The 26844-nt window shown below is 35.9% G+C and overlaps 1 protein-coding gene across 1 annotated transcript in view; it reads left to right on the forward strand.

The window, feature by feature from the left end:
• SLC9A9 (solute carrier family 9 member A9) overlaps window positions 1–26844 on the forward strand; it is a 206658-nt gene that overhangs the window by 111019 nt on the left and 68795 nt on the right. The window contains exons 10-12 of the mRNA XM_074877559.1: window positions 4543–4656; window positions 5979–6090; window positions 11358–11511. Coding sequence (XP_074733660.1) covers window positions 4543–4656; window positions 5979–6090; window positions 11358–11511 — 380 coding nt within the window. The remainder of the gene's footprint in view (window positions 1–4542; window positions 4657–5978; window positions 6091–11357; window positions 11512–26844) is intronic.

Raw genomic sequence — 26844 nt, forward strand, 5'->3', positions numbered from 1 at the left:
TTCCCTTAAGATGACAGAATTCTATTTGTAATTCTGTCCTTACCCAGTACTCTCATACTAACTTTATTCCCTTGAGATGAAAAATGCTGTTTAAAATATTAGGATTTGAGAAATCTTACATTTTGCATCTCCCCAAGCACAAGGGGACTGTGGCATAGAACATGTTCATTTTCTCCTTTTGATGCTCCTTTAAAAATTCTATTTTCATTTCAGCCAAGATTGGAATTTAGTGTGTCCCATCTTCCAGGTGCACTAATTACTTACCTAGATAATCTCTCTAACACTCAGTGAAAATTTAAGTAGTTCTATAAAACGGATCAAGTTGCAAAACCTGTTTTGGCATAGCTTGTTTCTCTAATTAGCTTGAATTTAACTGTGGGGGTGGAGGGAAGGAAGCAGAAAAAAAAAGGCGGCACTTTCCTTATCTCACTCAAAAGATAGAACTAATACAGTTTTTATATCATATAAAATTTTTCACTTGAGTTAAAATAAAACATGGGAATAAGATAAATTTAGTGGTTACAGCAAGGCTTAAGGTGTAGATAACCTGGACTGATTCCTTTCTCTGCCAGTGAGAGCTGAACTGCAAGCAGTACTTTCCAGAAGAATGTCCCAATTTAGAGCTGATTTTTTGCACATCCCTCTTAGTACTTACAATGGCTGAGAGTAATGGAAAAACTAAGCATATCTGGCAAATGTGTTTTTAAATATATAAATATTATACCAATTTTAATAGACATTTTTAATATAAATCTTTTGTAATATCCACTTTTTACAGATGAAATAACCAAAGCAAAGCAAATGCCAGTTTCAGTAACTCACTGAGCTAAACACCTAAACCAAGTGCCTGGATTGGTTCTGAATCAGTATCTTTGTAATTAATACTCTATTCTGCAATGTGTTGACACTGGTGATTTATCACAACTCTTACTTAAAAGCTATAAACAGACTTACAGACTTTGTGGAGAGGTAAAAATAGCACATTACAAATGAGGTTTTTTAGTTTTATACAGAAAAGATGTCTTATTACTGTGTATATTAAAATGGTTTCTAGTATAATTTTCTGGTAGTCTTGGGGAATCTAATGGCAGCATATGAGCAATTTAATGCCAATTTCATTTAGAGTAGAAAGAGGCCAGTTGTCTGTGCAGGAGGCAAGGGAAGGGAATTCATGGTTATAGACAAAATAATTCCAAGGACTCAATATCTAGGATTCTAATCCTAATTTTTTTCTTTTTTTTTTCTTTTTTATTTAATGCAAGTAATCCCACATGCAAGTACATATATTACAAATAAGGAAAATTTTTCAGTGGCATTTAAGCAGACTATGGACCATAGCATAGACCTGGATTATGGCCACTCAGACAAAAAAGAATGCATTTTAGAGACTAATATGTGTGGTGCAACTCTTCTTGGAACATCTTGGGTGTCCCAGGAAATTATAAATTCCAGATGAAAACCTATTCCTCCTATTCTGCTTCTCATCAAAAGGTCCTGACATCTCATCTTTAAAATAATGACAGAAACATTTGTGTGAAAGGCATGACAATTTGGGGAAATGCTTCTATAGAAGCTGTTCCTTAACATCATTTTCAAAAGATCTCTTTAGAATAAATTGTTATATTCTGACAGGATTTATGCTGCACAGTGCTGACAGTTAAGTGCTTAATGGAGTATCTCCATGGGTTCTGTATTACTGTTGAATAAAACACAGAAGCTGAAGAAACACTAAATAAAACACTATGCTGAATAAAGGAATAAAAGGAAGTCTGGAGGACAGTGGATGTTTCATGTTACACCTACAGGCATCAGTGTTCCAGGAAGAGGCATTCAGATATCACTTCTTTTATGACAGTAACTAGTTCTGCAGCAGTTAATACTTTTAATTATTTTTTGTTAACTCAGGGTGAGAAATTTGAATAGGTTGCACTCTATGAATAAATGTGTCATATGAGTGATATACTTTATGGGGAAATATGGGGCATACAGAAGACTCTGAATGAAGTTAACGAGCTAGTTTTACCATTCTACAGAGCTGAATCTTTCATAAGAGACCATATCATGGCTGTGTGTGGAATAGGAAGGAGCCTATTCTGAATTAGCTATTGAAATAGCACCTGGATTTTTGCTATACGAAAGAAGAAAACTAGCTTGGATTTAATCTTCTAGCAAACGCGGTGCTCTGATAGTGGAAGATCAAAATGCAAAGGAACTATTGATAAGAGGGGAAAAAAAAACAGCACAGATCAGAACAAAATTTACAGGGGAAAAAAAATGGGATTTGGATTGCATTTGCTGTTGCAAACAAACCAGTTGATACCCAGCAATATGATTCAAGAACTGCAATAGATTACAGTGTTGCATGTATCTGACATAGATGACATGGTTAAGAAGTGTTACACCCACTGTAAATATAGGCTCAAAAAATTAATAAGCCTATGCTGGTGGCACAGGAAACATTGGCCCAGTGAGTGTAGGAAGTATATATTGTTTATGTTGATTGGAAACACATTGTCAAGAATTAGAGATTTTTCTTTTTAAGAATCACTTACTGAATTGACTCTCGAGGTCTGAAGCTGCATTGAAGTAGGAAGAAACAGGATGCATGTAGCCAGAAAAGGAGATAAAGTTATAGGGAGATGTAGAAGATGCACTAAACTGAATTTACAAGAAATACACAAAGACTGCATCTTGACCAGATTGCTGGGAGGCAAGGGGTGAGAAATTTAAAAGCAGTAATGTCATGAAAGCACTTCAGGCAAGAGTAAAAGTTTGAATTTACTGTTGAAGAAATAATATACAGCAAAAGCAACGATATAGCAAAATCTGTTTTCCTTCAAAAAATATAGGTCAACAGAAGTTTGGAAAATATAAGAAAGAAGCTTCAGTTTCAGAAGCTGTGTTTCTAAAATACATCAGTAGCAGATCTACTTTATATTTCTTTAAGTCTTGAATGAGATTTTGTAAATTAAGAGTGAAATATCATTCAGCTTTACAATCTCAGGAACACTTTTATCCCAGCAACTAAAACATGCATGTTCCTCATAGCAGTACCCTTCCCTCAAAAGATTTTTATATATACACAAATATATGTTTATATATATATATAGATCCTGTCATGACATTCCTGATACATTGTTTAAAGCATTAGAAAAATGTGTCAGGTGACATTCCCACAAAGAAGTGGGATCATGATTGCTCCCAAAATGGAAATATAAAGATTTGTCATAATAATTTCTATGGGTAGCAAGATCCCATACTTTGAGGGTTTTTGACAGCTGGTTTCTCTCATTTAAATTTAATTTAAATAATTTAAGTTTACTAACATACAAATATTTCTTGTGTTTGTTTACATGTTCAGCATTGCAGCATAAATGGGGGTTATGGAGTGTGTGCTTGGGCTAATTAATGGTGCTGCCATGAGGTCTGAAGTATCTTCCCACACACTACCGGGTCTTATGCCATTTTGCCTCTGAAATTTGCTTAAAATAACAATTTTGACAGCTCTCATTTTTCCTTTGTTAGATCTTAGTGACTATCATTGGATATTTATTTTTAGAAGCACAAAAAATATATATTAGCCCATTGAAGATGAATAAAATATCTCCACAGTAACATTCCAGATAGTGATGTATGGCTGCTTGTAGACAGATTGACAAACTTCGGCCCTAATTCTGCATCAGGATTTGTTAGTGTAGTCTCCTAAGCCCAAAAATTACTTCAGAAGTAAAAAGACCTCTTCTTCTCTCCTCTGTAGTTATTTGGCAGCAAGGATTGATTTTTTCCAGATGTGGATAAAAATGAAAATTTATTTTATTAGTTTTTTATATAAATCAGCTGCAAATGCAATCAAGAACATCCCCTCAAGGCAAATGAATATTTTCATTTTGCTTGTTTTTTCACAGAAGAAATCCTTACCATAATCATGTATTTTAGGCTTATTTTATAATGTGTTTAAATGATAACTTAAACAGTTTGGTTTGAAATGAATAATTTATATTGATGTCCATACAGTGCAATAAAAGTTTTCATCTGCAAGATAATATTCATGGTAATAAAAAAAATTGTGTTATATTTTAAAAGCAGAGATTCTTAAAAGTCTATTTAGAAATTTTTTTTTTTTCTCTCTTGGCATTAGTGTACCCATACTCAGTACTGTATTATGCATAGCCACTTGTGTGATCAGGAGCCATTTCCCAGGCTCACCTGTGTAAACATGAGTGAAGTTAAATTCCCTCAGCTTCCTTGTAGTTTGCATTGAAGCTTGTATAACTAACTTGCTGTTTATGCATTTAATCAGTTGTCTATGTCAAGCTTTCATACAAAAATCAGAGAAAAACATGCAACCAAGTATGATTTTTGAAGCTAAAAGACACCATGTATACTGTACAGAAAATTAGATGGTTTTAAAATCCACCCTTGAAATGGCCGGGATTTCTGTTCCTTTCATTTAAACAGTTCTGTATTCCAAGGGAACCTAGTGATAAACAGTAGTTAGTTACAGACATGAGTCATAATTATGTTCTTTCCCTCTCCTTTAAGTTGTTCGAGTTCATGAATTTTTTGGCCGAGAACGTCATCTTCTGCTACATGGGACTTGCACTATTCACGTTTCAAAACCATATCTTCAATCCTCTTTTTATATTTGGTGCATTTGTATCCTTTGCTTTAAAGAAGTATATACCTATGTACACGTATATATTTATATATATATATAAAGAATGACAGCTTCATGTGAAAAAAGTCAAGCAAACCAATCAGTTTCTTAAATACTAAAAATCAATTTTTTGTCAGGTCCAAAGGTAATCATCTTTATTATGTATATCTCAATAACTGGCTCAATGCATGTAAGCACATGGTCTTTTGACAGTTGTTTTGCAGATCTGCTACGAAGTAAATTGCTTTAAACCAGCTGGGGAACTTGTACCACTGGTTTACAAGTGGGATGGAAAATTGGGATGTGTATTGGGATCTCTCTGCAGGGACAGGTACAGGCACACAAAATCTTTTTGCCTTTTCAAACCCAGTGCAGATCCACAAACTGTAGAGCTGCCTCCAGACAGGTATGTTCCATAAGCAGAACCTCCCCAAAGCTACTGAAATGATATTAAGTCCTTAAAAAGCAAAGAGTTCTGCATTGCTCAAATCCTTCCTTCTTTGTATTTGATATCTGTAGTGTACATGGATTTATTTACACCATCATGTGCCTAAGATGCTAACGCGTGTTCTCCCAAGCCTTTAAGCAGCTCTTGGCCCAGCAGATGACACATACAGACATTGCCACTCAAGTACTACATCTATTCCACAGTCCACAGCATGTCTCAGACTAAGAGTGCCATAATTGAGCGCTAAGAGTCACAAGACAAGGGGAGGATGGAACCTGCTAAAAACAGGTATAAGGTCCTCTGATTGTCTTTTTTTTTTTTAATCTGAAATAGCCTCATGTTTCTAATTAATGCAACTTTTGTGATCGTTCCACAGAGGAGTAATAAAGAAATCCTTTAGCAAAATCTCCAAAGAAAAAGGGAAGAGAAAAAAAAAAAAAGCAAAGAGTGCTGGATATAGACAATATGAATTGTCAGGAAATAAGAAAGTAATCATGTCCAAAAGCACATTTATTCTTTGCAAATTGCTGCTCAAGGAGATAATGCCATCTCTGCAATTGATGTGAGGCATTTTACTGAAGGACTGAAGATGAAGTCACATGTGATACAAATGTGATGAGTAGAAGTAGAGTGATTGAAGTGGGATATATAATGATGAATATAAAACCAGGATGTCTGGGGAAGACAATCTCTGCCACTGCACAGTTTTATAATGAAATTGGAACCAGGAGGATCTGACATGTAAAATATGAAGGAAGATAATCTCATATTCATTTTAATTACACTTTTAAAATAACTTGGGAGAAATATTGGGTTTAACTCTGGTTTTGTCAGTAGTTCCTGCACCATTTTCCTCAACGTCTTACATTTTAGGTGGCAGTTTTTGTAGCAAGAGCTTGCAACATATACCCACTTTCTTTCCTTTTGAATTTGGGTCGAAAACAAAAGATTCCCAGGAACTTTCAGCACATGATGATGTTTTCAGGTAAGTGCTATTTGGTATTTTTCCTGTCCACATTTAATAACTGACAAAGATAGCCATCTATCACTAGAAGAAGCCACATCTATCACAAAGAAGTCATTATCTTAAAAGTCAAGATAGTCTCTTCAAAGCTACTGAAGCAAATGGATGTATTATCAGCTTCACTGTGCTCTGGACCTATTTTAATTAACTTTTTGGATCCCTACCACCCAGAAAGCCAGTCTTCCAAACCCTTTGTCTCCCATCTGTCTACACTTGCATAACAATTTGGGAATATCATGTTTTTCTGTTGTGTTGTTTCAGAGGCACCTGTAGTATACCTGACAGTATGCTTATATACCAGCAGAGAAATATCCAGCTTTGAAGGTGTTAGTACTGATACAGTCAGACACGGTCTTTGGCAATTCCTTTAACTTCAGGAACAGTTTTACTTTGAAACACGAGACTAGGAGACTTTAATTCCACAGACTTTTTCATGTGTATTCCAACCTGATAGTTGAGTACTTTATTTTCCAAATTCAGATTTTATTAATTTTTAACTCTGGCTAACACTGTAGAATTTTAAAAAAAAAAAATCCAGAAGAGGGAGCCATGTTCTGCTCTGACTTGTGCATCATCCCCTGAACTGTTAGAATCTCAGCTGGATTCTGTATTTTTGAATTTGCACAATCTAGAAATACCTCCACTTGAGTTTCTGATGCTATTTCGGAAAAACTCACTTACAAGCTAAGATTATTTGTCCAGTAAAAGACAGAAACACAAATCCCCCCAATACCATTTATGAAATAATTTTCTAAAATTAGAAAGTCAGCACTTTTTTTTTTTCTTCATTTTCCTGCTTTTTACACAAAAAACAATTCCAAATTTTTAGGGTTAAAAGTTCTTGATTGACAGTCTTGATGTACACTGATTTACTTAGCCATGTAACAAGTAAAATACAATGTGCCACATTTCAAGCTCCCTCATCAGGAGTACTCCACATCAGGGTGCCTTATTTAGGCCTATATAATTCCATCTCTCTAGACAGCAACACAGTAGCTCATTTCTTTATCCATTCAATCCTTCTGCTAAAAGCTGCCACTGGAAGTGTCAGTTAATACCAGCTAGATTGTAGTGAAAGATGATGACACATCCATTAGGAACTGGCTTTCAGACCACTTGCTCACCTACAATTGTTAGCTAAGATTCGTATGTAGATCACTAGTAAAGCTAGCAGGTGGGCAACTAGACAACAGCATGAAGAATAGCGTCATATCATTAGTTACCTCGTTTCTGGGCTCCATTTTTGCTTTTATTTTTCATCAGATAAAGTACAGAATTAAAAATCTAAAATATATCTTATTCTTCAACTTTTCTGTCCTTGTTTTCCCCAGTCAAATTTCATTCTCCACAGAACTAGGAGCAGAAAGTAGCCTGCAGCCAACAACTGAACGCGAGAACTCACACATTAGCTTTCCAGTTCAATCTGGCAGCTGGGAACTGAAAATAGTAGTATTGAAAACTTCTAAAATGTAAATCTTAAAATACTCCTAAAAGTAATTTTTAACTGTTTTCAAAGAAACACTGTATTTTGTGGAGAAAAATGTCTTTACAACACTATAAAAAAGTCAATGGCATCATCTGCAAATACAGCAATAAAGACACTGCCTTTCACACTGCCAGCAGCTTCACAGTCTGCAGAACACTTAGGATATGTGGATTTTCTGTGTAATTGTACTTTTAATATGCACTAAGATTTCTGCTTAGTTACCAATAACATCGTTATTTACTATAAATTAATCATACTGTATATAGTGATAGAGAAGACAATGACCGCCAGAAGACACATTTCTGGTATGAATAAACAAGGCATTGAATTTGAGTTTGGAGGAAGATGCTTATTGCCTACACAAGATCAGCAGCAATATTCTGGTATAGCATCAGGTTCCAGTCAATTGCAGGGAAAACTGAACTTCGCTCACCACAGCGTCACACACTCAGATGTAGAAAACAATGAATTTGGGGTTAATTTTGTTTTCCATCTTATCATTACCAAATGCACCAAACATTTACTGCTTTCTTTACTGAGTTTTACTGCCATAATCACCATGAATATCAAAGTCTGAGAAAACCAATTAAGGTCAGGCAAGTACATTGTTGATTAGCATTTGAATATACCTTACTCTGCAAAGAATTCTACTGAAGTCATTAAGTTCTACCTTTTGAGGAGTATTAATACATTTGAGAAAAGGTGAAAGAGTTAGGCTTGGAAGTGGATTATGTAGCATTGTGATTTATTACATTCTTCATCTGCTTCTGCCACTCCTCTAACGACACGTTACAGAGGGTGGATTCACTTTTACAACTATGTTTAATCATGATTCCTGATAATATTCCCTTATAAATCAAAACTAGATTAGTCCTTCTATAATTAAGCCTGAGCTTCCCAAATTAAGTTCAACATGAGCTAAAATGAGCAGGTCAGCATTCTCTGCTCATGTGAAAAAGAAATATTTTAATGTCTTAAATTGTAAGGGAGATATCAATATACACTAGTGGTCTATGCTGCATGAAAAATGCCTCATTTCAGAGAGGGGCTTGTGGGACAGAGTGTTACAGGGGTGGTTGCTGTTAATGTAAGACATTACAGCAGCAGTGGAGTCTGAGAAGGTGGAACACAAATGCAGAAGAAAACCAAAAAAGAATGCCTGCGTGCAGGCAGCTGTTCTACAAGCATTTACATCTGCACACTCATACATGGTGGTGGGAAGTGTCAAAGTGAACTTTTCTAGGAAGATAGATATGAAAATAAATCAGCTAAAGAGAAAAGCAAGGAAGAAAAGAACAGATGACTGTGGTTGAAACCAAAACACCAGATCTACGTACAGAAAGTCTCCTTTCCTGTCAGATTATCTCCACACTACCCACAAACACTACTGCCCTCAAAGAATGGGTCTGGAGTGATGTGTGCATGGAGTGTGAGCAAAGATAGATAACAGCCCAATAGGACACACCTTTTCTATTCTGTGGGCCTCTGAAGCTTAACCCCAGGGGTGGTTTTCTTTGGAGGCTCTGACACATTAAAGAGTATCTCTTAAAGATGAATCCGTAATGGCTAGCACAGCTAGCAGAAAAATCTGGTAGGAAATCTGTGATAGAGCCCAAAGGATCAACGGATCACAGCCCAGGAGTGGAGCTGCTGTTAGCGCTCCATCTCTGAAAGATGAGAGGAGAGAATCTCTGCTAATAGTTCATCAGAGCGCTTTCTTTCCACCATGCCACCCTCTCCAAGTGTAGCTAAGGTACCAATGTCCACTGGAGCCAATCATTCCATTGTGCTTTGTTGTATTTTTTCCTGAGGTGTTACAGAAAGCCTAACCTTCCTTGTCTTCAGTCTATTTCAGTACCTTACCATCTTCTGAGGTTGTTAAAATTCTCATCCTTCATTTGCATTGTTACTTGAAATGTATTTTGATATATAGTATTGCTTGCTTCTCATTAAGTCTTTACATTTTAGGTTATATTCATCTGCTTCCCACTGCTTTAGTTGGAAGTAAATTCTTTGATTATTTATTTTACTTTGGTTTTAGTTGAAACTGAATTAGCTTTTATAGGACATGCTGAGTCTTTTATAAATGAAAAATGCAGTGAAGGCACTCACTGTTCCTCTAAACTGAAGAAATATCCAGTCCAGTGCTCAAGAAGTAGAGTCTTAATGACATATTAATTAACAAATTTTTTTAATAATCTCTCTTACTAAAAGACATGTTCTAGATTTAATATTGCACATACCATTGTGATGCAGTTGTGGAAAGCAGCACAGCACTGTTTTCCACAAAACATAGCCACCAATTATTTAAGCATTTCATCCAGACTAGTCATCTAGATTACCACTATAACCACTGGAAAAAGACCATTTCAGTGGTGGTTGATTCCCTCCTCAGATATGTTTAAAATGAGCTGATATTTTTTTCCTGTAAGAAAATAGTAAAGCATGTGCATCATTAGAGATATATTTCACATAAAAACAAATTACAAGCCCACTTATTGACTGCAGTGTTATTTTCATAAAAGTGGAGATTTTAAACCTGCTGCCACTGACCATTTTCAGCTATTGTAGCTACAGTCTGGTACTTCCTTGCAGAAACGGCTTTGTGTTGTTCTCTGGAGAAACCGTCCATCTTCTATACCAAATAATTCACATTCTAGCTATATAAACTTAAAGAGCTTTATATAGAGTTCTACTCCAAAAATAGTCACATTTAGCAGTTGATTAAAAGATTCTGCATGTACCATCAGTGCCTTACAAGAGGTTTAATTGTTAGATTTAATCTCTTGATACTTGCAAAGAACGTTTTTGATGTGTGCATTGTGTATGTGTAATGGCTTTGCTCTCTGTGCTTATTTTGTGGATTTTTTAAGAAAACAATAAAGTAAATTTAAATAGATAAATGAAAAGCATTAGAAAATATAGAGTATTATTTGTATTATGCATCCTGAGGGCTGGAGGCACTAGAGGGCTTTTTATTCTCTCTTTTTTTAAATGTGTCACTCTGCAAGGACATACTTAGTTAGCTTATTGCTACCTATGGAGCTTTTTTTAAGTTCACTGCTAGCTGTTTTCACTACATTTGTAAGTTTTTGTTTATTCTGTCTCTGTAGGAGTATAATTTTACAACTATTATAATATTTCAAGTACACTAAGGGCTAAAAATCTACATTTATTCTGCATACCTTTTTTAGATACTTAAAATCATCTTTTAAAAATTACTCATTGTTTTTAAGTCACAATTTTTCTGACTTTTCTTAGCACACGAAGATTTTAAAGGAATTTTAAATAAATTTTCTACTTTTTCAAGCAAGAAATGGGTAGCCTATTTGGGTACAGATTTTAATGCCAACCCTTTTTCTCACTTGCACCTGCTTCCACGCTTAGCCCCACTGAAGTCAGTAAAATAACACAGAGAATAGATTTATTTGTTAACATGCATAAAGTCCAGATTAGTATTTAACTTGCAATTATTCAGGAGAAGGAATTCAGTGGATCTAAACCAAATGGGTGATTATCATGTGAATATGAGAGTAGTTTTGTTGTCCACTCTCGCAAAGTTGCTTACATTACATTAAACAACATCCTTTCAATTAGCACAATTCAGCGTTTTACAAGCACGATCATGGTCCGCAAACGTCCTCTGCCCTTGGAATTAGGTTTGGGCTGAAAAGAGTAAAATTCCATTTCTCCATCACATTAAATTCATCATTCTTGTGGTTTTTTTTAATTTCTTTTTTAGGTTTACGTGGTGCAATAGCATTTGCATTGGCTATTCGAGACACAGAATCCCAGCCCAAACAAATGATGTTTACAACAGCACTGCTTATTGTGTTTTTCACAGTCTGGGTATTTGGTGGGGGCACAACACCAATGCTCACATGGCTTCAGATCAGGTTAGTACTCTCTTTACAATATTAACCATCAAAATAGAATGCAATCTCTATGGAGCAAATCACTAAATTCCTACAGCTTTCTAAGGCTTACTTACACGCTTTTTAATAGTGGTTTACAAGCACAAAGGAAGTATTTGGCTACCTGGTTGAGGCTGCAGACCACAAGGAGCAGGTTCTTCACAAGTTCATTAGGGGTTTGGACCCAGGTCAGACCCATCCTTATTTCCTAAGAGTTTGTTTCACTACTGGTCCTTTTAAACACTGGGAATAAGTGTTAGTAGTGTCCTCTTCACTGTTGAAGAGCAAGCTATAAAGGTAGATTTCGCCCTCATCTAGAAAAAACCTGTGTATTTACTACACAAACATGTAATAAGTAATGTATTTCTGAGTTTAATGTGAACGTACTAGAAAATCTACCTGCATTGGTGTATCATTTGGCCGTTAATTTATTACTCATCGGTTTATATATGCTCCTTCACTATATTATTTTTTTAATTATTTCATAGTCACTTGTATTCATATGCAGCAATGAATGTCAAGGTAGGTTAAATGAGAAAAGAGAGGGAAATAAGAAGCTGGAATAAAAAGTATCTAATTTAAATGTAAGTGTCCTACCAAGCATGATTTCTGAAACCCCACTGTTAACAGTAAGAATATAATGCTATTTCTGACTTCTGCTTACTTCATAATCCATTTAGAACTCACTGCCATGGTTTGTAAGGTCACCAAAGGAAACCTCAGTATCACAATAGGCTTGTAATTCATAATTCCTTATCATTTATTCTATATATAGCATATGCTTTCCTTGTTTACAACATGATGTCTGATTAACAAGTCTTCGTGTCAGACTGTTGCTATAAAATACCAGCTGAAGATAACTAAATTTGAGCTTTAACAAAAAGCATAGATAAAAGCTTGCAGACAAAATAAGGACTAGCGTACAAATGTACTGTATAAACATAAAATGCAGGCGTCCATATGCAATGTGGGGGCTTTCTATTTCTGTGACAGTTTGATTCTTTTTTATGACATCTTTCTTACATCCCATAATGTCAATCAAGTTCATTACAATTTGGATATACTCCACCACTGTCAGCCATCTTTCTGAGATTCGCCACTTTTTCACTGTCAGTCAGCAACAGAGTGGTTCTATATGGCAACAGACGTGTGGGTGAGAAGGAATATACTCAATTAGATCTTGTGGACCAAATCAGTTTTGATTACTAGAATAGGAGATTAAGGAATAATTTGGAGAACACAGCAGAGAAAAAGGAGACGGGCAGTAGTCATGTGTCTAGTCTAAGGACTTAGGTCACTAGATGCCTGTCCTGGTCTACCTCTCTAGGTAATTTTTAAATGAATGTTGTCAAGTGCTTTCACTAACACAAGCAATTTAATTGGATGCAACAGCATTTCTTCTGCTACGTAGTACTACCCAGAGGTGGGAAGGCCCACAAGAGAGGAGCTGACTCTCATTTTGACTATTTATACCATTCAATGCAAGCATGTGCTTCTTTCCTTACCCACCTGTACAACAGATTCTACCAAAGACACTGTCATTATTGGTCTGAAATGCTTATCTCTTTGGGGATCTTCTCTGAATCCCAGCAGGTCTGCCAGTTTTTGTAACTGGGATATAGATTTGTCTTACTAATAAAGCTATTAGAGTCACAATTCCCACTTACTTTCTTGACATCAGAACATACAGCTTCATAAATTATGAATATGTGGTCAAACTGAGATAAAATTTTAAATAGACATCTTTAATTACAAACATATCTTGAAGCTCTGATTTCTCTTTCTAGTGAATATATTTAGCTGTCTTTATTACACCTCAATATAGATTTTTTTCCTTAGCTACCAGCATTTGCCAATTTAGTCTTAAGTAATTTTGCTAAGTAATTGTATTTAAAGGTGGTGGTAATTCATCCCAGTTGATACTTGTATGGATTCTAACAGACTTGGGTTTGCTGAGAGAGTTATGGGGCTGCTCCAAATTACACCACCTTGCTTGGTGTGCTGCTCCCAGTATGCTTGCAGCTGTGCCTGAATGGCAATTCTGAGCTGCATCTATCACATTTTTTTAAATAAAATTAGAAGAAAGAGATTGTATTTTTCATGCTAGTTTGGAGGGTTCAGCTCACAAAGCCAAGGAAAACTCTATTATGAGTACAAAAATTATGATTACTTGTGAAGAGACTCACTGGAATGGGTTGGTATGTCATCAGTTACAAAAAAACAGATGAAGCCAGTGAAATGCTGCAACTATGTCTGTAAGAGGAAGACTAGTCTCACACCAGCCCTTAAGTGTTCAACTAATATGGACTTATATCAGGCACCACCACTATTGTTCAAATCCAAAGCACAGTGCTAGATCAGTTAATCTAAAGAACTAGAAGTAAAGTTATTCACATTAAGTACTTACAGGAAATTAAAATATGTGAATGGCTGGCTTTAAGGTCACAGTGATTATACTGGATTTCCCTATGTAACCTACAAGTTGCTGTATAAGTAAGCCTTCCCAGGAAACAGGAACCGTCAAAAATACAGTGATCAAGCAAATAACAGTCCAAAGCTGAGTGTGGGTTTTTTTGTCAATTAACCAAACCATTATAAAATTATTATCCAGCAGGTAACGTATTTAATTGAACAGGAGGCATTCAGAGATAGTAGAGCAACATGTGATTTCTGAGACTGTTTAGATAAATTGAATCTTATTCACATACATTTTAATTGGTGCCCCCTCTAGCTATGTGGAATAGGCTACAGTTCCTATGAATAGTTCAGGAGGTGCAGCTCTTAACTCCTTAAAGTTGATCAAGTCAGTCCTATCCTGTAGATAATTGCTTGAGTTTGTATGTTACAGAGCAACCTATCCACATTTTGGTTTTAAAACATAAATAAATCTATCATCCATTAAGTTGAAGATATGTAAAAATTACACAAATTACAAATAACTAACACTAACATATTTACCATTTGCTCTATCATAAAGCATTACAGTGTTAGTCAAGGTAAAAGACAGTATTCAAGATCTGTACAGCCTTCTTACTGTATATTATTGTCTACATATTATACTAAATTTCTATGATTTATTGTACTTTCTGTAATTTACATTATGAAATTCTCATAATGGTGACCAAGACTGCTCATATATCAACAGAGTATGAGGGAATAGAACAAAGACAATTTTTAAATAATAGTAGTAATAGTCTTCTGAAAAAAATCAATCTTTGTTTCCATAATAACTGGAATTTCCATAATCTTCCACCTCTCCTCACAGCAGTAGCATCAGATCTGCTTCTTTTTTTTTATTCCAGTTAAAATTCAAGTTAATGTAAATATAATCTGTCACTCTATTTTTAGAGAAAAGATGAAGATGTGTCCTCAGAGATAACTACCAGCTGATTCATTCCAGGATTATGTATGGCTTATACAACACTTGCAAATTATTACCAAAACATATAGTAAGATATATTATCAAAACTAACCATGTGCTACTGAAAAAGGCTCCATTTCCGTCTCCCATTTAATGCAGCAATGTCACTTAATTATCTCACAAAGTTGCAGAGGCCAGCTGTGCTCAAAGCTTTTGTAAAAAGCAGCTTAAATGGATCCCAGGAGTTCACCCAAGTTTATTAAAGTCCACAATTCCAGGTCCCTTCATTTAACAAACACATTGTATTGAAACATATGCTCCTACTTAAACTACAGCTTGAATCTAGGAAAGGTTCTTAAAGCCTTGGAAATCTGACCTGCTAGTGGCAAAATTTATGCCTACGTGTCTCTATATGTCAAAATACAGTTTTAAGAGAAACCCACACTAATCATTCTTGACATTTACCCATATATTTACCCATAAAGAGTAGGCTTCAAAATGAGTCTTAAAATTCTTGGCAAAATCTGAATATTTTTAAATTTTTTTCTAAAAGAATGAGACATTTTCAGAAATGTCTTATTTATTTTAGCTTCTTTAGATACCTGAAACTTTTAAGTTTCAGGAAAAGTTGAGTGTTCCCTTTCTGAAAATGGGGTCCTATTTAAATGTTCCCAGTTGTCTGGCACAGTAACATAACATTTCTGAGCATAGCAGCATATGCACAGTCTCGTTACAGTGTTATCAGTTGTCATTCTGAGAGCAGAATTGGTTGCACCACGATCCTATATAAAACATTGTCTTTTGGCTTATCTGAGAGTTACAACTAGAAAAAAAATGCCTTTACTCCCCATGTGAAAGGACTATAATACGCTGCTCTTTGCAGACAATGAATAAACCTGCATCAGTGTATGAGAACAATATGGTGATACATCAACGGCAAAACAAAGATAGCCATTTAAGCATGAGTTCACAGTCAAATTGAAGTATTCAATAAATGTGCCTTCAGAGATGTTGAGTATTACCTCCTAATGCTTTTGGATATATATCTCCCTTCATTCCCCATATTCTGATTAAAAATAGAGAGCTACATTTTACAGTAAATCTGCAATGAGAGCTCTGGGGATAAAGGATTCTCCTGACAGGCAGAGCAAAAATACAAAGCTGTTAATAAAACATGTCCTATAAAAGCATTGTGCTAGGTATTAGGTCCTGTTTGTCATCACCTCCTGTGTAAATGTTTGTCAAGGGATTTCCAGACTTTGTGCATCTCTTTGCAGCAGTTCTTCAATGAGTAAGGAGATTTTTATTCCATATTCTAAATAAATACTAAGCAGCATTGAATAATAACTTTTAATATGGTGCCTATCTGGCCATTGCCTTTGGTACGTATTTTAGAAACTAGCTGTGTCTATGTGCCAGGCTGCCTTTAAAAACATGCCATTGCTAGTTCACCTAAAACTTAAGTTCCAAACCTCCAACCTTCTCTAAATACTAATGCCAGAGGCCTAGCATGCCACATTTTTGGGGGATTACCAAGGCTGTCTGAATTCACATTCTCAGCAGGAGTGTCTCCTCATTGCACACTCTATGAAAAAGCACCAATCCAGGAAATGAAATTAATCAAATCATCTATTTCCTTCCCTAACTTCTAATTGACCCAAACTTTTGGATTCACTTCCAGAGGTTTCCCAGAGCTCTGCTTATTCTTCACTGTTCAGATTCCAGTTTTGTAACTCCAGACAACTGTTTCTCTTTGCCCATCTACGCAAAACCAAACCTAAAAATGTCAAGGTTCTACGTTTCCAAAGCTTTCTTTGTATCAATAGAGCCAGAAGGTCTCTGATGGTGAACAGCAGCTAGTCATTCATTCACAGCACACTGGCATAAATACAGCATACCTTAATATAGTCAATGATCTCTGAGAACACAAAACATAGAAATGCGTCAAGTGTAAAAAAATATAACTACATATATATAACTGATATAACTACATATCTTATGCATGTAACAAGAAGAAGGGGAGAGGATTCACATCCTATAAATTAAGAGTCCTCAGATCTGTTCGAAATGAGTACATAAGCAAAAGGGATATCATTGCTGTGGAGACGCTTTTCTATTTTGTATGGGAAATTATGCTGACTGGCTAGAAAGAGAGCGCAGGTAAACTGGGAGCAATATGGTTATCAGCATGAAAAAAAAAAACAAACCAGCCATTTGCAAGGGTCAAGTATGCAGTAACCCCCTATCCAGATCTACTGCAATGAAGGAAAATAAAAGTCATTTACAGGCTATCGTAGACATATCTCTATCACTGATATAAAGCCACCAAAGTGAAGAGAGTTATCTCAAGGGTCCTTCTATTTATTCTTCGTAGGCTGAATCATTCAAGCAACCCAAATATATACTCCTTATAGGGGGTTACCTGTATCTATTTTGACAGTGAATCTGTATTGAATAACACTGACAGAACATAAGAACTCAGACTAAAAGTTGCAGAAAGACCTATTGAAGGACTTCTTATGAGCTCATATAACGTATCACTATTTTGGCAAAATAAATTTTTTAAAGAAAGTTTTTAAAGTTTTATTCTGAGTTTTTCTTGTTCCACTTTTAGCAGTTCCAACATAAAACATAAACAGACCACATTCTTTTGTAGGGGTTTCCTTGTGGTATGGCTACAGCACTGTTTTCTAAATGAAAAGGGAAAAAACTTGATAGGGCTGTATCCAAAACATTTTCAGAATCTGGCTTAGCTGTCAATGCTTTTGAAATAAAGCCAACTATTTGACTATATCACATCTGAAACATAAAATCATAACATTATTCAGTGTTACAGTGTAAAATTTGGAAGATCAAAACACTGCTAACTCCTAAACTCCCACCTATTTCCACATTGCAAATCCATTGAATACAATAGGAAATGAGCATTCAGCAGACATGAGCACCCAAAAGTCATGAGCCAGCAGAGTTCAATATCATCGAGAATGTTAGTACATCTCTTCACAATAACAATGTTTCATAGATAAACTATTATTTCAAGAAGTCGAGATTTTGGTTCCTTCAGTATCCAACACTTTAAACCATTGCTCCGATATCAAAGACTAAGGTAGCGTATATGTTTACCAGAATATTGCATTAGGGATGCAGGTGGGCAGCGTGGCTAAATGCTGTGGCTTGACTGCATGTGACCATTTCTGTCTACCAAAATAAAATTGGTTGGTAGAGTAAGATTATGTGCTTATCCCATCCCTTTATCAACTCATTATAGACTGCTGAAAGAACTCTATCACAGAGCAACTAGATTAGCAACATGACCTTGGCCAGTATTATAACACTACTGTTTCAGTAACATAAATATTCGTTATATTATTCCCAAACTCGCTAGTAGTATTCCCTGTGTTCAGCTGTGTTCAAAGAGATGCTGCAAAAAGACAGTTTACAATGCCACAGTGGTAGTGCTCGTCACTGCCAAGTAGGAAGCTTTGATCAGATTTGGTCTGTACTTTAAGCTCCTAAAGTTGTTCTTTCTGCTTCCCAGAAGAGGTCCTTCAAATTAAAGAATAAAAAAACAAACAAAAAACCCAATATTGTAGGCTTGGAAAGAGTTCTGTTTTATCTATAAAGGCAACAGTTGTGGTAAGAAATCTCAAGGGCTGAAATGGTGGCAAAAATGTGACTGAGTCTCAGGGCTCCAGAACAGGAGGTGCTGAGCATGAGGTTTCCTTTTCCACAGCCTAAGAACAAAGAAGGATGCACTTGCGATCAAAGGATTAATATATTGTTTTAGACAAGGCGGATGGTGCTGCCTACATTACTATATTTTTCCAGCTATACAAAAAAATTGATGCTTTCCTCTTTTTTTTTTTTTAAATGGCATACAAGTCTTTCTTATTAAAAATCTACCTATTTCTAAATTCTGCCAGATTTAAGTTCTGATTTGCCATTATATAGTTGTAGCATCTGGACAGCTTTATACACGCTCCTTTGTCAAATCAGTTATAAGAGAAAAATTGTTGTCTTCAAGACCACATTTGTAGAAATCTCAATGAATGGGATCTATGGGAGAAATGGTGATATAACTGAACTCATATGTTACCATGTTTAATTCCACAGCATTTGCTAAGCAGAAGTCTTTGGACACAAACTGGCTTAAGTGTTCTAAACAAGACATAAGCAATGTTAAAACTCATGATTTTCACATTAGCCTCTATTTGCAGCATCTGCTGTGCTGTGGGCACAAGGTTAAAATTGTGTATTGCTCAACACTGTACTCAGCGATCAAGCCATCACCAGAAACTGCTCATCTTTAACCTGACATGAAATTGCTCTCATGTAAGGCTTCTTCCATCACTATCCAGGTTGGAGTTCTGCATCTTTACCTGATAATGAGGAAGAAGCCTTTCAGATACTGAGGACAGACACAACCTGCAGTAGTCTGCTGCGTGGGTAATGTACAGGCACGACCTGTCTCTGGTATTTGGAGCTTTAAGAAGATGGTCAAACACAGCAAGCTCACGCAGAGATCACATCGGTCTCAGCCTTCAACTGACCTGAAAGCAGCTGCATATGCCTGACAACCTCTTGCCCCAGAGCTTTAAGAGCAAACCGTACTGGGCCCTTTTTATTGCTTCCCATACATAAGGTGACTGAGCCCCCTCAGCTCCTGAGACACTATCTCTTACTGTAAATATAAGTAGTGAGAATCTTGAGACTCTAACTGTGCTAAAACTTTCAGAGTGATAAAGTAACTATTTTCTGTAAATTCCCAAACTGTAAAACAAAGAATTAACATTTTTAAACACACATTCTGTGCTGAATTGCAAAGCCCCATAGTCAAAAGTGGCATAGAAACTTTAAGTACATTGAAATTCAATGGAGGTGAAGCTCCTAAGTCACTCTCAAAAGCTTGATTTAGACAGTTTGATGTAATGCTAAGTGGAGCAATGCCTTCTCTAATCTTGCCAGGGTGAGACATGACTACGGCACTAGAAAGAATGGTGTCTTGACAGCTGATCTAGGCAAAGAGGCTGCAGTCAGATGAGGCAAGGAGGAGCGATCCTGTTGCCTGGTTAAGAGCCACATCAGAAGTTTGTACTCCGTTGCCGAAATCTCCTCTGCTCATAGAGAGATAGTACGGCTCCTTACAGTCATTTGTTATGAACTAGATTCATGTAGGAGTTTGATCTCTACTGTCCCTCATTTATTCCTAAATTAAGTGGAAGGTTTACTCTGAGTAAATGCAAATTAGCTTTCCTTTTTCACCCTCGCATAGGTGCACAAGGATTATTCCTCCTGAAACATACCTAGTCCTTGAGATACTCTGAGTGCAACAGCCAAGAGCTTATATTCATATCTTCAGATGATCCATAATTCAGTAGTTGCAAATTATTATGAACCTTCTTAATTGTTTCACTTGTATCCCTTTGAACACATTTTCTTTTCACTATTTGTCACAAGGAAGGAAAGTCAGTTTAGAAAAGAAGCTTTGATTAAATGTTTTCTCCTGGCCTTAGCACATTCTCTCTTCTATAACCATATTCCTTTGGGTCATATTTCCTCTAGAGTCCTGGAAAGCAATTTGGTGAAAGTGAAGGATCTGTTGATTCACTATTGAAAATAGAATGTCATTCGAAGTATCTTCAACTGTAATTTGTGAGTGACCACAACATAGAGATGAACAGTTCAATTAAAGGCAGTATGTTTTCAAGTACTGTTATTTTTCTGTGCACTTTGTACTGTTCATTATTTTGATTTGTTTTTAGAATACTCATAATCATTCTAACTGGTATTCCCTCTGAGTAACGGGAATAGCTCCAATAAACAAAGATCATTCTTTGATTCCAGGGTCATATTCCTCTTTAGCCATAGTACAGTAAGTATTTTAAATCATGCTGCAATAAACACTCTTGTTGAGAGCCCAGTTTCAGCCAAGCCTCTTCAGCCCACTGAGTTCCTTTTAACCCAGACACACTTTCAACAGAGATCATACTGTCTTTGCCTAGAAAGTCTTTTAAATCCTATGAAAACCCTTTGAAATCCAGAAACACCTATAATTTAATGTAACAAGTCTATCCATTAATACTGCAGTTATTTTAAAATTACTACTGTCCTTAGTTGGCCAACTGTCTGCACCTGTGAACGTCTAAGGGACAGCATTTTGCCTAGCATGTTTTATACTGATGATAGTTTGGATGTTCCTGTGCTAACAAAACTAAATGCATATATATGAGAAACCACGTTGCTGACGCCCTAGGCTGTCCTCAGCATTAGGATATTACCGATTTATGTCCAGACTCTTAGGTCACAAAATCGACATTGTTATTTAAAAGGTAATTTTTACAATTGCAAAGAACACCTTCAAAATTATTCAAATAAAACTAAACTAACAAGGAAGCTTTTGGGTGAGTTCATGGACAGTCTGAAACAACAGCTCAGAGAAGACACTGTCCCATGATTATCAAAGGAGTGTTATCTTGAAGACACACATTTTTGTTGATGAACTCCATCCTTGCTCCCACGCAGGACTCTGGATATGACAAAAAAATAATAGTTTAGGGTTGACTTAGGGAACTGCATGTCTGTCAGTCACTCTGTCCACCAGTAGATGGGTAACAAGTGATCCAGGAAGAGGCAGAGTTTTAGCTTCATCTGTAAGACATTTAGCCACTATAAATAACTATCAGCACTTTTGAGTTTGGTCAAGCACATTAGAGATCACTGTAATTAAGCATTTGAGTAATTTGCACAGTAATCTATTGATTACTTGTGACATGGGTCACAGAGAGCATAAGACGACATTCTGGTTTAGCACTTCATTCCCTTTGATCTCCTGTAGTGGCACAGACTCAAATATTGGTTTAGATCCTAGTTAAACATCTTTTTTTATATAAAAATATTTCTTGACACGATACTTTCCCTTTGCCTGGTGGTCTTTGCCACCAGCTCTGGATTTGTGGGTACGTATACCCATAGTGTGTATGTAGTATGTACAAGAAATGGGAAATGGTCTGGTGTTCCTGACTGAAGACTCATTACGGAAACACATTCTGCTTCAAACCCTGAAATGTTCAGCATCACACATGAAATTATCTGTGAGCAAAGAAAATGTTTCTTGGGACACACCCATGCTGAAAGGGTTAATATAATAGCTGCTTTTCTAATAGTAGCTAGAGCATGATTAGCCTACTAAATGCTATAAATCAAGAAGCAGTATGAAATTGGACATTAAATGTATTGGATGTTATTATAAAAAGAGCAATTGGATAATTTCCTTTCATTTCTATCTGAAAATGAGAAATCGTCCAGGTAATGAATCTCAGTGATCTCCTGAAATGCCTATCATTTATTTGCAAAGTACTTTTCTGCTAAGAGAAGATGTGCATTTGATCTCTCAGAGTTACTCACCATAACATTTTGCCTGAATGATACTAAAAAAGGTTTATAAACATTTGGGCTTGATAACAAAATAAAAAAAAACAAAATACAGAGGACTTGGGCTTTCTGACTCCAACTGTGAAAGGCAGTCCTCTGGGCAGCTGTTGAATAGGAGATTTTGGATTGCAATTGTGACTTGTGCATGACATGTACCTGACTCCTGCTGTCAACTCTGTTGGTCTTTAATGGCCAGAGAGGTCTCATTTTGGGCACAGTGTCCTAACATGGCAGACAGTTAAATCCTACCTTACATACCTTGTATTTCTAGCTCCACATCGCTATTAAAAACAGAAAAGGAAGGAAGAAATGAAAGATATGCTTTTATTGCTAGAATATTTAGTACAGGAGAGGGAAAAATTTACACAGCAATAAGAAAGATTCATGCCTTTCAGTTTACTAGGAATAAATGATAGGATGAATTTTCCACATGCCAAAAACCCAGAACAGTTTATAGATCTTCCCAGAAAATTATAAATAAACCTATAGCTTGGAATAGAACCCATCCAGCAGGATATGTATCAATTAAAGTATTTCTCTATTATCTTTTAAAATACTGTTGCTTTGATATGTCTGAGTATGCAGAAGTTTTATTCCATTTCATGCAATCATTTTTTTTCTTCCATTAAAATGTATCTCTCATACAAAAGGTAGCTGCTATGCAGCAGTCAACATGATGAGGTTGTTCAAACTGCAGATAAGGAATCAAACAAAGCTATCTGGAAATACTGCTAGGGAACGTCTTAATTATCTGGGACTTCAGAACAAAACTGATGATTTATTACTATGCCAAATTAATTTGGACCTCTATCTCTAGTCCGCCAAAATTAATTTGGTGCAAGCATAAACCCAGCTGACTTCAAGCATATGTCAAAACTGTGTTGTTTGAGGATAAATAGAAGGTAGGGAAAAATTTGAGCCTTTAAAAGTTTGAGATAAATATGTGGTATGAAATCCTGGATCTAAAAAAAATAATGATCACATTTACTTAGATGACTCTTACATCTATCCCAGCTTTGTAGGTATTGATCAAGATACCTCTTAACACGCTCTATTATTGATCAGATACTGTTGATCTTTTGCAAAATAATTTCTCTAGAAACTCACTGAACTTTCATATTTTAAGAACTGTGTAATACTGTCACAGCTGGCTCAGACTAGAAGGTTATGAAATTAATATATTCCTCACATTTGTTAGTTTGCTTAATTTCCAAAGTGCATATGTTCATTCTTCTCCCATTTTGCTTGACAAAGAATATTGGAATTTCTTCAGCAAGAAAAGATTAAATGAATGTTTCATTTTGAAGGAATGAAAGTTTTTGCTTCATTTTGACTGAAAATACCATTTCAGTCTGAAAAAAACAAAATTTCTCAGTCTCAGATTTTTTTAAGCTTTCCTACAGTTTTCCTTTCTGCTATCAAGTATTTCACACAGTGCAAGAACACTTAATTCCATTTTTAAACTATACATGAAGTGTAGAAAAGAAAATCCCTATCTTTTGTCCTCCAACAAGAAAAAAGGTGCTAAATGGGAAGAGAATTAGGCCTTAATGGCCTTACACACTATATGGGCCATGATAGAAATACTCTTGTAAATTGAAACAAATAAAAGCATACATTAGTATAACTGGGTGTATCTGGGTTTTACAGAGGAACTTAGTGACAGAAGAGAACTGTGTGACTTCGACTTTCATCTCTCATGAAATGTTTCTCCAGATATTCTGAACTCTCTGTTCTTTTTTAAAATGTAATGTGAAAGAAAAGCTCTGGCACCCTTGATAACAAACCTATCGAATTGTTCCAGAATTAGTTGAACGTGAAAGGTTAATTAAAGCAGATATTAAATAACCCAGGCTCTGTATAGCAGTATGGGCTTTTAGCACTTAGTAAACAGCTAATTACACTATCATACAGGCTTTTCATAGTGAATTATCAGTGCAGAAACAGCCCAACAGTGATTTGCTAGTCAGTACATCTATGAGATTTAAGTGAGAGAATTACCTCTTATCTCAGCAAGAAGTAATTGATTTCAATGTACTTAAAAATATATTATCAGTTTCTGCATTTTTTCATTTCTTCAAAGAGATACACTATTTTATTACATACTGACAAATAATATATAAAGGAATCTTGAAATTGTACATAAAATTCTGGGTTTAGAAATCCAAGATATTTTCTATGTAAGTAAATATATAGAACAGCTGTTTATATAAGAGTCTATATATAAAGTATTGTTTCTGAAAAATACCCTAAAAACAGCAATCCTAAAGATCCATGCTTTGCTGAACTAAGCTGAACTAATCTTACAAGTAGACAAGGTGTTGTATACTGTGTCCTTGAAAATTCCCAATTGCCTTTGCTATTCACTTATCCATGTGCATTAAGCCTGGTCAGGAATTGCAGTGTAGGTTTGGGTAGTCTGCCCAAGTCTCCTGTGTCTTGGATCAGTCCCTGAGTTTTTCTAATCTCCACCAAAAGGGATTCCTACAAACACTGCGGCAGCCTCTGTTTTCATTTTGGACACAGCAAGAAAGGCCCTGCTCTCCCTCTTGCCCGCTGCATCAACTAGTGGCATGGGCTTGACGGTTTGCTTCCTCTGCCTCATTCATTTCACATGTATTTCTTCCACCCTTCTGGAGGAATTCTAGCCTAAACCTCACCAGTACTGCACATGCATGCATATGTATCCATGAGGTGAGGAAAGCAGAAAAGTCAGAAAATAATTAACTGAAACAGAAAATGAGATAAAATTATTTAGTGGTTAATGTGTTCACTAAGGAGGTTTCAACTCCTGTCCAAATAAGTTTGTTTCATGTAAAATGAGTCATCAACTAAAATACAGTAATCTTCTGTGTCGTAAAGATCAGAATCCAGTTGTTCTAGTACCCTATTCAGTAGTCTACAGAAGAATAATTGCTCACATGCTTTCTGACCCGGTAACCCTTACTTATACATATATTTGAATTCGATAAGATCAAGCTTTTAAAAAAGACCAAAGATCATTATTTTTTCCTCCTAAAATTAGTGGAACTACGTTATCTCCCATTAATCTGACTGTCCTTTATTGATCTGAAGATCTCAGGCTCTGTGTGACTAGCTCCCATTTTAAATGGGCACCATTTGGCCTCCTCAGGGCTTATGTTCCTTTTGAAACTGATGCTTTGGCATGGTTTTACATTTCACTGATTCTGAAAGTATTAAGAAAACTTCTCAGCCTCTAAAATGTGTTGCCAAATCTGGTTCAATTGTTATGTCTTAGTTTACTGACCCAAAAAGTGGACTTACTTCATTCTTTCCCATCTTCAGAAATACTATTTTAATGTTTTCACATTGATAAGTAATAAAATAATCCATTTGCCCAACTTAATTGCAAAAGACAGTCTGCAGCCTGCATCCTGTATTTACTTAGGCTCTATGCAATACTGGAAAAAGAAATAGTGTATTGGAGTCTCTGTCAGAGCATTTCTTTGTATTGTTCTATCACTTTGAAATCTAGCTCATAATGGTTGTGTGCCATTTTGCTATCACTTACATTAAAAATCTGAATTATAAACAAGTGACAAGTTCTCCAATTTAGATTAAGCAAATGTCACAGCTTTCAATCCAATTTATTACATATACCTCAACTTGCACTGCGCTTATGTAAGAGAGAAAGAAGATGCATATCCCAGAAAGGAGCGGTAATACATTTAAAATGTAAAATTAATCTTTTCTGAGTTTCACAGTGTCTCTTGCATTCCCAGTTTTGTCTTTTAGATAGCAAGCTCTCTGGGGTATTTTCTACCACACTGAGTTGTACCAAACTAAACAGACTGTCAGCTATCATCCTAACAAAAAACTACACAGAATCTTTTTAAAAGCCTAATTTATTGATGATTTTGTCAATAAGTTTTCTCTCTTGGCAGGAGGAAAAGTTATATTTTATAGGGCTTCTAAAAAATTAAAACAGTTTTTGTGGTTTACAACTCAACTCATATATATAACCTCTTTGGATCCCAGCGTTATACCTCAAACACAAGGCCAATCCTTTAGATTTAAGAAGTACTGTCTCACAGTATTTACTGATTCATTAGGGTGCAGGGCATGTGGAGTTTTAAGCATTAGACTTGCCTTTCATCTGTCAAGTTTTCTTGCTCTGTTTGGTGAGGTAGGAACCTGAAGCCAATGTCAAAGTACCATATATTTATGAATACACCAACAGAACTATCACATATGCCTGAAGTCACTAGCCACAGAGAATTACTTAGAGCCCCAGGGAAGCTGGGTGGCAATGCATAAATGGGGACAGATCCTCAGCTGGTGCAGGCTGTCATAATAACATTCATTTCTTTTTCCAGCCTGTAGGCAGAAGTATAATATGCTTTGGGGATCCCTGATTGAAGCAATTTCTCACTCTACTCCTCATTATCTCATGCAAGCTATTGCTTTCATTGTCATCACTACTTGAATTCAGATGCTGGCTCATAGTTGCTACGTACAGTAGTTCATTCTTATTTTTACAAGAAGGCAAAACCACAATGGGA

The sequence above is a fragment of the Strix uralensis genome, chromosome 9 (assembly GCF_047716275.1).
Source record: "Strix uralensis isolate ZFMK-TIS-50842 chromosome 9, bStrUra1, whole genome shotgun sequence".
Lineage (NCBI taxonomy): Eukaryota > Metazoa > Chordata > Aves > Strigiformes > Strigidae > Strix > Strix uralensis.